Below are 15,808 nucleotides of genomic sequence, written 5' to 3'. Positions count from 1 at the left end.
ACATGGTGGCTCACAACCATCTGTAACGAGATCTGGCGCCCTCTTCTGGAGTGTCTGAAAGACAGCTACAGTGTACTTACATATAATAAATAAATAAATCTTTTTAAAAAATTTAAAAAAAAAAACTACAAATGATATACTTTGACTCATGTAAGTTGAAATTTAACTTGTATAAAGAATTTCCATAAATGTTGACCCAAAAAAATGGTGGTATGTTTTCTCCAAAAAAATATTACATCCCACATTTAAATGCTTTATCTCTTTAATAAGCATAGTTTTCTAAACTAAAGAAATCATGAAATTGCTATTATTTTTAAAATCAAAGTTAATACTTTATCCAAATTGAAAATGATAAATATTAAAATTAAGTAATCAAAAAATAATTTTGAATTTTTATCCAAATATTTCTTTTAGATTGTATCTGCTGTACAGTATTGTCACCAAAAATGCATTGTTCACCGTGATCTTAAGGTAAGCTACTGCTTTTAAAATTAAAATCTTAATTATGAAAATATGTAATAATAAGGGGGCTGGGGAGAAGGCTTGATAAATAAGGGCATTTGCTGTGCTAGCATGAAGAGGCTACTTACCCACTTCCTTTGTTTCATTCATAGCTCAACAACTCATTTTTATATTTAAAAAAATCACGTTCAACAACTGTGTGTTCAGTCCGTCCAGGGGAGAGAGAATTCCCATCTATCCCTGGACAGAGACCTCACATTGCACACTGGTCTCTTTGGGGGCACTGTGGTTACTCAGAGTTCCATCTAGACCAGCGGTTCTCAACCTGTGAGTTGTGACCCTCTGGAGGTCCAATGACCCTTTCACAGGGGTGACATATTAGATATCTGATGTTTACATTAGGATTCAGACAGTAGTAAAATCACAGTTATGAAGTTGCAGTGAAAATAATTTTATGGTTGGGGGCCACCACAGCATGAGGAGCTGTATTAAAGGGCAGGTTAGGAACTACTACTGTTTTAGAAGTTTCTAGATAAACTAGGTATGTCCACCCTACTACAGATGGCCAAGGAGACTTGGGCCCTTATATCAGGAAGGCAGTTGTTGTTGTTTTATTTGTTCATTAGTTGGCTGGGTTTTTGGTTTCTCTCTCTTTCCTTCTTTCTTTTCTGTTTTTGTTTGGTTGTTGTTGTTGTTTTGGGGCAGGGGAGGGATGGTTAGGGGGGGTTAGGGTTGGGAGGCTTTGGCTTGGGTTTGGGTTTGGGGTTTTTGAGACAGGATTTTACTGTGTGGCTAGCCCAGGCTGACCTGGAACTTGCAATCTAGCTGCCTTAGGTCCCCAGGCTGAGATTATAGGCATGTGCATGGCCTGGGCCAGTGTCCCCACAGGCCTCCCCAAGTAACTCTTAACTCTGTTAAGTTGACAGTTGACACTAGCCACCACTGTTGTAGTTAGACTTTTCACAAGTGTAGGAGAAGCTAGACCACCATAAAAGAAAAAGAAGGAGCGGAGACCTGGAGGCGGGAGACACGTGGCAGGTTCTCCAGTGAAGCACAAGGTCCTCTGATTTCATCTCCATCAGTTTCCCCCTTTGTGGACTCTGGCTGAGCACATCTACAAACCGACCTGTAGCTTTATTGGTCTATTTATTCATCAGTTGGAAATAGAATTTGAAATGAAGCATTCACAAAGCAAGTGTTCATTAAGTTGCTTGTGTTTATAGAAGACATTTCCATTTTTTATCTTTGGGCAATTGTTTTAGAAGAGCCTCTCAAACATGGGAGCAGAGTCTCTGCTTCCTACAGAACATGACTCTAGACAGAACTCTACTTTTAGAACAGCAAGCGTTGCTGAAAATAAAGTCTGTGGGAGCCAAACTGTTCCAGTTTGTTTCCTTTCACTAAGCATTCTATAAGAGGGGATGTAGGGCTGAGTGAAGGAGTCAGAGAGCCTGCAGCAATCGTTTTAGAAAGACCCTGGAGCTTAGCATCAACTAAGAAAATGGTGCTCCCCTGGCTGAGTGTGGCTTAAGTCTGAGGCGAAGCAGTGATTTCAGTGTGTGTTCCTTAGCTGAGGTCCTGGTGAGGTACAGTTCCAAGATGCCTCTTACCAGAAAGTTAAAAACATTTAAAATAAACTTTGGGGGGAAATGTGTTTATAGCTCCTATGAGCTTTCCTTTTTGAGTGTCAAAATTCAGACTTCCACAGATGTTGTTTGGACAGTTATGCACTGCAAAATTTAATGTTACATTTTAAAATGAGAGGCATGCACAAGTGTGCTTAGAATCTGAAACAGGTATAGCATTTTTATTTTGTGTACGCTTTTTACATTGTCCTTTTTATTATTTTCCTCTTAGGCTGAAAACCTTCTCCTTGATGCTGATATGAATATTAAAATTGCTGACTTTGGTTTTAGCAATGAATTCACAGTGGGGAACAAATTGGACACATTCTGTGGAAGCCCGCCTTATGCTGCCCCCGAACTTTTCCAAGGCAAGAAGTACGACGGGCCAGAAGTGGATGTGTGGAGTCTGGGCGTCATTCTCTACACGCTGGTCAGTGGCTCGCTGCCGTTTGATGGCCAGAATCTAAAGGTATATGCTTGTTTGGTGCCGACGCCCCTTTCCGCAGGCTCTGTAACGTCAACCGCTACTTAACAACCGCTTTCCTTCTTTGTCAAAGGAACTTCGGGAGCGAGTCCTTCGAGGGAAGTACCGCATCCCCTTCTACATGTCCACAGACTGTGAGAATCTCCTGAAGAAACTCTTAGTGCTGAATCCCATAAAGCGGGGCAGCCTGGAGGTGAGTGCGCGCGCGCGCGGCGTTCTGGGTGCACTCTCAGAATGCAGTGCAGATGTTGTAGGGCCAGGGCTCACCAAAGGGTCAGTTCTCCTTGGTTCTTCGGTGAGTCGTCAAAACTGACACAATGGAGACAAAATTAACTTTTGAAGAGGATAAACCTAGACTTTGTCAGAAACTGAAAATTTGAACCCAGTTAATTCTTCACTCTCTGAAATCATGTGAAACCAAATAGAAACTTGAATACAGAAACCTACAGATCCGTGAGTAGAGCATACGGGGCAGGTGCTGTCTACTTAGCACCTGGCTGTGCCCACACAGTCTACACGGCAGCGGTTTACATGGCCTGCTGCAAGAGCTCTTGTACCCAGATCCTTCCTTACACTGTAACTAAGATAACTCAGCATCTTAAGCATCTTCCCTACCTGGGTTTTCTTTGGTATTTAAAGTTTGGGGGTGTTTGCTCCCTTGCTTGTTTGCTTGTTTGTTTTTGAATGTGTATTAGTGTTTGTATGTATGTGAATTACGTACATGCAGTACCCTCAGAGGCCTCAGAGGCCAGAAGAGGGTGATACATTCCCTAGATCTAGAGTTACAGAGGGTTGTGAGCTGCCTTGTGGGTCTGGGAACTGAACCTTAGAAAAGTGCATTTAATCTAAGACATCCCTTCAGCCCCTTCGTTTGTCGTTAGGAATACCTTGGCCCGTACTAAGAGAATGTCAGAGACTCAGTACCTCATCCGTGCCTTGGACTTTTAAAGTCTTCTCAGCCGCATTGGAAGCACAGGGGGCTCCGAGAAAGCCCTTAAGTGTGGTTAGCTTTTAGTTTAGGGTTTTTGTGGTTTTCCTCTGGGGGAGAGAAGGCATGCTAATGTTGCTGTCTGTAGTGAGCCTGTTTTTGTGTTACCATTCTTCTCAGCTTACTTCCAACCATTCATAGAAAAGCATGTGATCTCTCACAATGGAAAACCAGCCTCCTTAGATCTAAAAGGCTGGCACTTCAGTAAAATGTCACCCACCCGGTCCTGCTCTGGGGGCCACTTTTTTAAAAAAAAGATTTACTTAAATCATGTATATGTGTGTTTGTGAGTGTGTACCAATGCTGGGAGAGGCTAGAGGTGTAGGTGGGATCCGCCTGTGTCAGGAAGCCCCTTCAGCTGCGTGTCAGTAACATTCCCAGAGAGGAAGCAGCAGTGCATAGGGCAGAGTAGAAGGAACAAAGTCCCCTAGGAGACAGAGCTCACCCATCTCTATGGACCCCTGATAAAGAGAACTGCTTCCCTCAAAGACGACTCATTTACTGACCTTAATGTTGGCTAGACTAGCTAGCCAGATGTTTAGTCTTTCATTCCTGACATTAAAAGGATGAAAATGATCTAGACCTCACGGTTTAGGCCGACAAAGCCATCTCCTGAGCAGGAGGCAAGGATCACGGCCAGCCTCAGAAACTGGAGTAGCAAGTTACTCAGCCCCTCCCCGTCATTGTCACTCTGTGGCCCTTGTAGATGCCCATAGCCAAGGGGTGCAGCGTCATAGCTTCAGACAGCACTATGAAGAAATACCATAACCATGGCAACCCTTATAAAGGAAAACATTTAATTGGGGCTGGCTTACAAGTTCAGAGGTTCAGTCCATTATCATAGTGGGAAGAATGGCAGTGTCCAGGCAGACATGGTGCTGGAGACAGAGCTGAGAGTTCTACATCTTGCTCTGAAGGCAGTAGAAAGGGACTGTCTCACTCTAGATGTAGCTTGAGGAGAGTCCACCTCCAAAGTGATACACTTCCTTCAACCTACTCCAACAAGGCCATACCTCCTAACAGTGCCACTCCTATGGACACAAATTTAAACACATGGGTCTGTGGAGGTCACACCTATTCAAACCCCCACAGGAAAATAGGACAGTGGCTAAGGCCAGGCTACCTCAGCTTATGCGTGTGCCTATCTGCTCTCCAAAGTGCCCTGTGAGACAGACCGGGACCCAGATGACAGGGCCCGGATGGCAGCAGATGCGGCTGCAACTTCATTTTTATTCTATGTGAATTTTAAAATTTTATGTTTATGTGTATGTTTTGCCTGCATGGATGTCTCTGCATCATGTGCTTGCCTGGTGCCCATGGTAGCCAGCACTGGATCCCCTAGAACTGGAGTCATAGATGGTTGTGAGCCACTTGTGGGTTCCAGCCCTCTGTACCAGTTACAGTTAGTAAGCTTCACATTGTGTGTGTGTGTGTGTTGGGGGAATCTGTAAACTGGTTTTTAAAACAGCTATTTCAAAACACTCCTCTATGTATAACATAGCTTTGTAGCCAGTAGTAATTTTAGGGTGTAGTTTGCAGCATACTTTTTATAGGTCTTCTTTACATATTCCAGATACTCTCTCCTTACCTGGCTATAGCTGTTTTCTCTCACTCGGTGGACTGTCTCCACAAGATTGTCTTTAACAACCCAGGGCTGGTGTGCACAGCATCAGGTTTTGATTAGGATAATGCACACCAATACCTGTTTTCACTTTGATGTCTACCTGATTTCTGATTCTAGACCTTAATTTTTACCACCATCCTTTCCCATATTCTTTAGTTACCTGGACAGAGTAGCCTAGATTTCCATCCCCAAGATCTTCTCTTTCTGGGGTGTGGGATTTTAAAATAAATACATGACCAGAAAAAATAATTTTTTATTTATCATATATACATATATATGTATATATATACACATGTGTGTATATATATACATACACACACACACATATATATATGTATATGTGTGTATATATATATACACACACATACATACATGAAGCAAAAGTTAAAGTCAGGTTCTCATGATAAAACTTTGCGGTTTGGAAATATTCCTTTTGAAGCAATGTGAAAGGAGGATTATTTGAGCATTGCCTTGGTGAGTAGTGGATAATAGAGTTGTGATAAGATTGTGGATGACTAGAGACCCACACCTCCTGTTAGACCATTAATTACGGTACATGGAGTAAGTTTATTTGAAAGTGTCACATGATTCTTGTTGAGTGAACCAATGCACTTCACTTTGAGGAGTGGGCTGAATGTAATTCACCAGACATGACCTAGAGTTTATTTCCTAGCAAATAATGAAAGACCGATGGATGAATGTTGGTCATGAGGAAGAAGAGCTAAAGCCGTACTCTGAGCCTGAGCTTGATCTCAGCGATGCAAAAAGAATAGGTAAGTTGCTAAGTCCTGTGCGAGGCGCAGGCGCGAGCTCGTGACTACACGCAAGAGTGTTTGCTAGCACGCACTGTTTACATGTGTTGCGGTAAATCTCCAACCCAAAGAAGCCCGGGCAATGAAAACACAACTCAATATGATTACATGCTGTGCACCTAGATTGGGCAGATCTACCGCTACACTACCATCTTCCACATCTATGAGACCCCTTAGAACTTACGGTTTCTCTGGGCCAGGCGCTTCTGCTCCGCTTTCCTTCCTCCTCCTCCTCCTCTGTAGTCCTCTCCTCACCCCCTTTCTCTCCTAAAACCTTCAGCTCCACCTTCCCCTCTTTCTCTGCCCAATCATCAGCTCTCCTTTATTTATAAATTAAGGTGGGAAGAAGGTTTATAGGAAATCACTTGAGTGCTGACTCATTCCTTGTTCGCAGCCCCTCACAGGGAAACAGAATTAACATCAAATACAATTAGTCCCAGGGCTATCCGCAACAGATGTGGGACTTTAAAATTTAAAATTTAAAATATCCAACTTCCTTAGTTTGTTCTTATGTATATCTGTGATGCCGTTCAATGGTTGACAACTGTAACAAAAATTAAGATAAATTAGACAAATTTGTAACTCTTTCTTTCTGCACTCTGCACTCCCTCACTGGAAGAGTGGTCACTGTAACAATTAGCACCGAGGAGACTGAAAGGTCCAGCCAGGGTCAGGACTGGATTCTAAACTTTGAGCACATTGCCTCACCATCTCTGCTCTCATTCCTCAGCCGAGCCGACCCTCCCTGCCCCCAGTCCTCATTAAGAACCTGGTGGGAACATTGTGGAAGTCAAGCCTTCAAAGAAAAACTGGGAACTGCAGATGAGAAAGGAAGCGGGTTCTTGTTTGAGATGCTGGCCTCTTCATGAGTGGCTGAGGCTGTGCTGAGAGAGAAGGAAGAGTGAGCGAGGCTTTGTGTGAGGCTTAGACATGCCAACCTTGTGTGGACAAAGCAAGCCAGCTCAGAGATGTCCCAAGATATGAAAAATATGGTTAATATATTAAATCTGTAACATAAATAATTCTGTACACACAAAAAAATTAGAAATGGAGGCTGGAGGGATGCTCAGCAGTTAAACGCACTGACGGCTCTCACAGAGGACCCACGTTCAGTTCCCAGGACCCAGACTGTAGCTCACAACATCTGTAACTGCGGGTCAGGGGGGACTGATGCTCTGCTCTCACATCCATAGCTACCAGGTAGTCATGTAGTGTACATAGATACATGCAGACGAAACACTTAATAAAAATAAATATATCTTTTAAAATAAGTGTATAGTACCTCAATATACTCTACCTGTAGGTTAACAATCCAAAAGATTTCATAGTTAAAACTCATTTTGGGTGTTGTAAGAACTAGTTTTCCCTAACAGTATTGGCAAATCTATGTTTTTGCTGATCATTTACTAAATCAATACACTTTAAGAAAAATTCTCCTCTTTCTTCCTAGACATTATGGTCACCATGGGTTTTGCACGAGATGAAATCAATGATGCCTTAGTAAGTCAGAAATATGATGAAGTTATGGCTACTTACATCCTTCTAGGTAGAAAACCACCTGAGGTAAGTGGTTTTTGTCTTTTTAAATTAATATATATTAATTTTTAATTAAATGGATAAAGATAAGTTAGTAAATGTATTCTGTTCTTTGTAGGACCAAAAATAACACGAAGATCCTAGTAGTTTTCTTAGAGATCAGAAATCAAAGGACTAAATTGTTTACTGATCTCATTAGGGCCAAGCAGCTCCAGCCACAGTCTCAGCTTTGAGTCTGGTGTCCCCAGAGTTATATGGTGTACACTGTGTAGTCAAAGGCAGTGTGACTATCATATACATACAGAAACAAGACATGAAGGCAAAAATAGGCACAGGAAGCTGAAACCATGTAGAAGTGAGACCCTAGGGAAAGATGCTGCGTGGTCTCCGCCTTGTGTCCAGTGACTTCTGGACGCCCAGCTGAAATTCTCAGGGACAGCAGAGGGCCACAGGAAGAAAGGAGGAGACACATGCAGAAAATAACTATATGGAAGTGGGAACCATGCGAGGAAATGATTCTTTGGGAAAACATTGAAAAGGAGTTTCAGAGCACTGGTCATTTTATGCCAGAGCATTGAAAGTTGAAAATTAGACATCTGTGACAGGTGTTCTCTAAAAAGGGCTATAATTATTCATAATTAAATAGTAACCATGAACAAAATCATATATTCCAACTGAAACATATTGAATCTGCCTTCTATCAGAAACTATGCTGGGCTGGTGAGATGGCTCAGTGGGTAAGAGCACCCAACTGCTCTTCCGAAGGTCAGGAGTTCAAATCCCAGCAACCACATGGTGGCTCACAACCATCCGTAACGAGATTTGACTCTGTCTTCTGGAGTGTCTGAAGACAGCTACAGTGTACTTACATATAATAAATAAATAAATCTAAAAAAAAAAAAAAAAAGAAACTATGCTGACAGCATGAGGGAAAAACCAAAAAGTCTTCCTGTCCAGCAGCCCTTGGGGTAGAGCTAAGCAGCCAGCCCCACTGTAAGTTACAGGGTGTGCTGCAGATACTCTGAGACTATGGGAGAGCTGGCACCTACAGCAAGCTAGGGTGACATTCACCCAGGAGGTGCATGTGGCATGACACTTCGTGACCAGGGGAAGTGGGATAAGCCCTGATTTCTCAGATGCCTGCCTATGTAAGGTGACCTGTCAGTGAGGCCTAGTCAAGAGACTCAGGGAATGGCTCAAATAGTTATTTCTAGCCTCTTTTGACTGTTCTCCTTGGACTTCAAATGACCACTGGGCACTTTAATTTCTTATTAATGCAAATACAAAGTCCAGGCATATACTAAAATCAAATATGAATTACATTGGAAGTAAACTATTGAAGCTACTGTGACTGGAAAAGTCAGGTTCACAGTCCCCACCAGAGCCATTAACTGTGCACTTCATTCTCTGAGCCTCAGTTTTCCTGTCTGTAAAAATGTGGATAGTAACACTCAGCTCTTGGGGTCATTCATTGAAAAGGTTTAATATATTAAACCTTGACCCTGCCTTACAATAGCTGCTAATGGGTCACTGCGCACCCTGCTGCTGTAGTGAACAGTGCCAGTCCTGAATCCCACCGCAGTGCCAGGGTTGACTCGGAGCTTCAGAGCAGCACAGGCTGCAGACTGCAGAGAGCTGTGTCTGTAAGCTTACCATGGTCAGGGCTGAGGGAAATCATTTCCTAATCAGCCAACAAAAGAAAGTGTGTTTTGTAAGTGTGGAAAAGCAAAAAAAACATTGTAATTTTAGTTGCAATTGTAAAATATGCTTAATAGTCCCTGTGTGCACATATATACATGTACATGTCTACATACATGTACACACACACACACACGCACGCACGCACGCACGCACGCACGCACGCACGCGCGACCTTGGTTTTCCACCTGGAGATGCAGATTAATGCATCCCGTGTTTGAGGCAATGGTTAGACAAGTAACCTGGTGTGTGGAACACCCAGGAGCATGTCTGCTGTGCAGTTGCCATGCATCCCGTGTTTGAGGCAATGGTTAGACAAGTAACCTGGTGTGTAGAACACCCAGGAGCATGTCTGCTGTGCAGTTGCCACGCAGGGAGGCTTTGCGGCTGTGCCTTGCTGTTCTGACTGAACTGAGCCATTGTGCACAATAGCAGATTCTGAGTGCCAGCGGGAGCAGCCTGACATCCAGCTCCCTCCCTTCGTCCTTGCCAGTTTGAAGTCTCTTTTCCTCATACAACATGGAGTCGTTTTGTTTATACACGTTCCTATTTCAAGTCTGGGTGACCTCTCTTCTCACAGTTCGAAGGTGGTGAGTCACTGTCCAGTGGGAGCTTGTGCCAGCGATCACGGCCGAGCAGCGACCTGAACAACAGCACCCTTCAGTCGCCTGCTCACCTGAAGGTCCAGCGGAGCATCTCGGCCAACCAGAAGCAGAGGCGCTTCAGTGACCACGGTGGGGAGCAAATCTAAGAAGGAGGCACTCTGGCCCTGCCTAGTGTGCACTGCCCAGCACGCTCTCATGTCCTCTCTCCTGGGACCTTCTCAGACGGGCATCGCTGGGTGACCAATCATAGGGTCTCTTCTGTGGGACCTGAGCCGATTTAATTTCTCCTATAATCGATTTAACGTTAGTAGAGAGTGTAAAGCACACAGCGTGGATGTTGTCAGCGTAGGAGGGTTCTGATGGCAGGAAGTGTGAGTTCTTTCCCAGCTAACCTTGCTGTTTGTACACATTGCAGCCGGCCCCTCCATCCCCCCTGCCGTCTCATACACCAAGAGGCCTCAGGCCAACAGCGTGGAGAGTGAACAGAAGGAGGAGTGGGGCAAAGACACAGCCCGCAGACTTGGCAGCACCACGGTGGGATCAAAGAGCGAAGTCACAGCCAGCCCCTTGGTGGGGCCAGACAGGAAAAAGTCCACAGCTAGCCCAAGTGTGAGTCAGAGCTCTCCTGTGTCAACACTTAAATTCATGTGTCAGAAGTTTTTTTTATAAAATCTTGTCTTTTGTCTTTTTAAATGGTTCAAAGTGAATCCTAATTTAAAAACCATGAGAAAGGGGGCAGACATCTTGTGAATGTAATAGAAGAAACATTGCAGAGAATTCTGTGTTGTTGTCATTGTCCTTATTTGGAAGGCAGTTTCACTGGATAGCCCAGGCTGTCCTGGAACTCACAGCAACAGTAGTCCTGCCTCAGCCTCTCAGTGTTGGAGTCTAGGCAAGAGGCCCTGCTCCCAGCTCCCATTCCTCGGTAAAGCATCGCCTCGCTTCAGAGTGCTACATTATATCCCTACTCCTTTGTCCTGCTTTTGTGATATTTATTTGATATAAATTGGTGAATTTAATCTTACATTTACAAGTAAACTGCTGTCTAAGGGCAGACTCATTAAAAATTTGTCAGCTTTCCTCCTGTGAGGTCTCCTAAAATACCACACTCTAGAAATTAAATCAAGCACCAGAAGAGAGGCCACAGTAGTGTCCTGTAAGACAGCAGGAAGAAGAAAGATTACAAAGTTGGGGGGGGGGTGTGAGTGAGGACAGGGCGGGTGAAATCTGGATGTGAGTGAGGACAGAAAGCAAGGTGAAGCGTGGTTAGCCTTGTCGGTAGGAGAGCTGACGGCCATGAAGGAGCAGAGTTAGGTTACTTTCCGATATTTCATCAACAGTTTGCATATTAGAAGATGCAATCGCATTTCGAAACTTGGAGAAGGAGAAAAACACTTTAGGCCTAGAATTTTATATCTAAACATGCTAACTATATTCTTAGGCATAAGATGTGTCAGCTGTTTGGCTACGCATTGACTATTTAAAACAGTGCACTACTTAGGGTGTCCTCACAAGAAGAGAAGATAACATGTTGCAGTAAAATATATAAGCTAAAAGTAATCCAGTAACTTAGCAAGAGCCAGGAAGATGGCTCAGTGGATAGGGATGCTTGCCGCCATGCCTGACAAACTTGAGTTTCATCTGGGACCCCAGAGTGAGAAAATTGTCCTGTGATCTCCACACATGTACACACACACACATGCACACCCATCACACACACACACACACAGGCACACTGTCACAGACATAGACACGCATGCATGCACACGCACACTGAAAATTCTCAGCAGTGTCCAGGGAGTAAGAACGGGGCAGAACTTAAAGCAAATACTTGCCTTGTTGGGCAGATGATGGGAATAAGGTTAAGAAATAAATATGGGTGAGCAGACATCAATCAGGAACAGAAGAAAGGGGACCTGTATAACAATGAAATAGAACAGTAACTTTTAAATCAACAGAAGGGAGAGGAACCCTTTATCTCATATATTGGGGGAGGGGGAATACTCAAAATAGAAAATCTGCAGTGATGTACCAAGCAAAACCAACACGCCTTCCTCTCAAACAGAGAGTACAGTTTCGGGTGCCAGTATTCTGTGTGGTAATTGAGACAATACTTTTTTCAAATATATAATCAGCTTAGCACTTCCTAGTCTAAAAAGTAGATGTGCATGCCACTTTACACATGGGAAGTATATCAAGTCTGCAGGGGTGGCTCAGTGATCAAGAGCACTCACTCTTGCAGAAGACCAGGTTTGGTTCCTAGGGTCCATATGGTGGCTCACAGCCAGAACTCCAGCTCAGGGGATCCAATAGCCACCTCTGGCCTCCATGTGATATACCTACATGCATGCAGGCAAAGTGTGCATACACATAAAATGAAAATAGATAATGGTGGCATGACTGTTTGCCCTCTTCTACCTGATCTACTTGGAAATGACAAAAATACTTATTTTTTTCAGTACTTACTTCCTTGTCAGCTGGAGGACTGTTAGGAAGGTCAGCACCCCGCATAGCAGTAAAAACAGACTGTCCCTGTGTAGCCTGCCAGTTCCCTCTGATTGGACCTTCTTGGCATGGTCAACGCAGCTCTGTTCTCTCCTGTCTGTCCTATGTGCTACTGTGTCCTAATCCTGATGCTGCAGATTGTTCAAGGCCTGTGTCCCCAGTGGGCCGTCCATGTCTCACCAGCCTGTCCATAGCTGTGGCCGCCCAGCTCTTAGCTGGGGTGGGAACTGCTCTGTTCACCGTCTCCTCAAGCCTGCACTCTGTCTATTGACACAGAGGCTTCCTCAGAATCCTCAGTGCTGAGGTGACTAACGAGTGTTCAGACTGTATTCATTTACTTTTAAAAAGCATTACATTCAAAGTAGTTATACTACATTATTTAACACTTTTAAAAACCGTAAGCCAGAAGATCTGCCACAGTTTATAGTTTTCTCTTTGCTGTCTATTACTTTCCATTCTGAACTTGTAGAATAGCTTGGGTGAATCCTTCTGTGGGACTTCTTTCGCTAGAGAAAAAAAAAATGAGCATGGCATAGCTGTTTCATTCTTTTTACGACAGGTCAACACTGTATCTATTTTGTTCTTGGGATGGCATGGCGTCCTTCTAGACAGGAGCATGGAGATCAGTGTAGTAACTGCATGGCTTTTATAAGTACCAGTGGCACGTGTGGCACGATCTAGTCAGCCTTTCTTTGGGAGTGATGTGCATCCTCCGACAATTCTGTTATCCCTTCATTTTTTTTAAAAGATGTATTATTTGTGTGTGTGTGTGTGTGTGTGTGGTTGCTACATGTGTGGGGTGTCCTCAGAGGCCAGGAGAGGTTGTTGGATTTCCAGGAGCTAGAGTTACAAGAAGTTGAACCCTGGACACGGATGCTGAGAGTCAGACCCAGGTCCTCCGCCTGAGGATGGCTGAGATGTCTCTTCAGCATTCGGAGAGATTTTTAAAGCTGCACTTGCGTAACTTTCCTTACGATTTCCCCTTCTGCATCTGACGCTGAGGAAATAGCGATTGACTGCTCGTACTAAACGCATGTTAGAGTGACTGTATTTTAAAGGCGTGTAAAGGCTAAATTGGATAAGAAGGTATTTTTCATTGAAGAATGAAACAGAAGAGTTGTTTTAATCCCTCTGAAAGTCGCTGAAAGTGCTTGCTTAGCATCTGCAAGACCCAGGGTTCAATTCCCAGCACCACAAACAACAACAAAACAAAACCACAAAAAAGCAGAAAGTCACCCCTGTCTATTTTTATACTGGTAACATGGCCAAGGTTTGGCAGGCATGATGGTATAAGGTCGGGTCCGCTGAGTGGTAAGGAGAATAACCCGTCCTAGCTACCCTTCTTCTGTCCTTTATCTTAGGAGACATAGCCTGTCTCCTAACTCAAATGTGGGATTATGGGCCGTATCCTTGGATTGCAGTGCACGGCCGTCCGTCAACCCTCAGCCAGGCTGCACGAGCCCACACACTTTAGTCCTTATGGTGTTCACAGGCTACAGAGGCCTCCGGAGGGAACACCATCCGCAGGGGCCGTTCATGCTGAGATCAAGAGCAGCTGCTCTCTGCTCTGCCCTTACTCAACCTGCCGCTCCCTGGACAGAGTAAATGAAAGCCACTTCCTGTGGCTTCCCAGTGCTGGCTCCGACTGTAAGCTAAAGCCCTAGTGGGTGTGAATTGGCTCATGCTTTCTCTCTTGGTTTCGGTTTTGCTTTACTTTTTATTTCTAACATCTACATATGAGAAGGAAGAAAAACTGGGTCTTGCTTATGTGAGATTCTAATCAGCTAAAATTATGCTGTGAAGTTTTTCTAGTAATTAACAGTTTTAAACACATTCTTTTGATTTCATACTAATATAGTTCCAATTTTTAAATTGATCTTCTTTTCTTCTCCTTAAAGAACAACGTATATTCTGGCGGTAGCATGGCGAGGAGGAATACGTATGTGTGTGAGAGGAGCACAGACCGGTACGCAGCCTTGCAGAATGGAAGAGACAGCAGGTGACTGTTACTGGGCCCAGCAGCAGTGGCTCTGCCATTGCTGCATATTAGCTTTGCTGAAATGTCCATAGCTATGTGGGTCCAAGGGAAGGAGGTCAGAGCAGTGAGGCTGTAGTAGATGCTCGCTCTCACGGGGCTGCTTGCCTTGGTACCCGAGTGAAGGGTGCCAGGGTTTTGGGGCAAGTAAGAAGTAGCCTCTGACTGCCAAGGGCCTGGATGCAATGTGGATGCAAATACAGCTCAGGACCAAAGCAGCGTGTGCACTCCCAACCTGACCCTCGAGACTGAGGCTTCTCTCTGTACCCTGCCTCTGCCGTCTCTCTGCCCCTTACCCTTCAGCAACTCACATGATACCCAAGTAATGAGAGCTTCCTTTCCTTCCTCTAAGCAAGTGTGGTCATCTCAACTGAAGGCAGAAGCACAGACTTTGTACTGAGTTCTAGTGTAGTTGGAAAACCACTGACATCACATCAGAAGGATGGGGCACGGGTTGCAATGAGGTAGAACATTGGTGTCCTTCAGCAGTAGACACAGGGTGAGTTCTGGGATACAGCACGCAAGGACGGCAGTAGCTTCCTGCCGTAGCGTCCTGTAGGCTTGACAGTTGGGAATGTATCGTTTCTCCTATCCCCGGTACTAAGCTATAGCTCCTTATGTCCATAGTGGCTAGCCTGTTGCTCATGGCATAAGACGGCACTGTGATGTAAGCTGAAGGAGGTGCTGTCTGCAGCAATGGCGTTTTTCATATAATTATGAGTTCTTAATGCTTAAATAATGTAGGAAGATTTATAACAACACATCGCACAGAATTGATCTTAGAAAAAGTGAAAAAAGACTCCAACAGTAATTATCTTATTTGTAGCTGACACACATCCACAAATAGGTCCTGCCCTCTCAGACTCACAAGCAGAACAAGAATCTGAGAGCTTTCCAATGGTCACACCTTAAATGGAGAGTTGTTTCATTAATCACTAAGAATGTGTCTGTTTCTTTCAAGTGTTTCAATCATGAAAGTGTCAATCGATTGAGATTCAGGAAATCTTTCTCAGCTTTCAGTAACTGTACTTCTTCTTTTATGTCAGCCTTACAGAGATGTCTGCCAGCAGCATGTCCTCGGCGGGCTCCACCGTGGCCTCTGCTGGCCCCTCAGCACGTCCCCGCCACCAGAAGTCTATGTCAACCTCTGGCCACCCTATAAAAGTTACACTGCCAACCATTAAAGATGGCTCTGAAGCGTATCGGCCTGGGTAAGTCCTGCTTACGTGGCTCTCTCTCCTCAGGAGCTCTCTGAGGAGAAGTGTGTGCGTTAGCAGTTATCAAAAGCTACCTGACGAGAAAAGCACCGGGGTAGCTAGGGCGCAGGGTCAGCTGACACTCGCCAGCTACCCACAACACCCACCACAGGATCTTAAGACTTCTGGTGAGTGGAACACAGCTTCTGCTCCAATCCAATTGCTCGCGGGACCTGAG

General features: G+C 44.4%; 1 protein-coding gene across 2 annotated transcripts in view; it reads left to right on the top strand.

Moving 5' to 3' along the window:
• The window catches only part of Mark1 (microtubule affinity regulating kinase 1), a 100,978-nt gene that overhangs the window by 74,644 nt on the left and 10,526 nt on the right, over positions 1 to 15,808 (top strand). For both annotated transcript variants that reach the window (XM_021178001.1, XM_021178077.1), the window contains exons 7-15: positions 415 to 471; positions 2,320 to 2,556; positions 2,645 to 2,764; positions 5,857 to 5,956; positions 7,446 to 7,558; positions 9,810 to 9,963; positions 10,250 to 10,443; positions 14,238 to 14,338; positions 15,421 to 15,585. In XM_021178001.1, coding sequence (XP_021033660.1) covers positions 415 to 471; positions 2,320 to 2,556; positions 2,645 to 2,764; positions 5,857 to 5,956; positions 7,446 to 7,558; positions 9,810 to 9,963; positions 10,250 to 10,443; positions 14,238 to 14,338; positions 15,421 to 15,585 — 1,241 coding nt within the window. The remainder of the gene's footprint in view (positions 1 to 414; positions 472 to 2,319; positions 2,557 to 2,644; positions 2,765 to 5,856; positions 5,957 to 7,445; positions 7,559 to 9,809; positions 9,964 to 10,249; positions 10,444 to 14,237; positions 14,339 to 15,420; positions 15,586 to 15,808) is intronic.

Source organism: Mus caroli, chromosome 1 (genome assembly GCF_900094665.2).
Source record: "Mus caroli chromosome 1, CAROLI_EIJ_v1.1, whole genome shotgun sequence".
Lineage (NCBI taxonomy): Eukaryota > Metazoa > Chordata > Mammalia > Rodentia > Muridae > Mus > Mus caroli.
The sequence above is the reverse complement of the archived record's forward strand: the minus strand, read 5'-3'. Positions and strand labels throughout refer to the sequence as shown.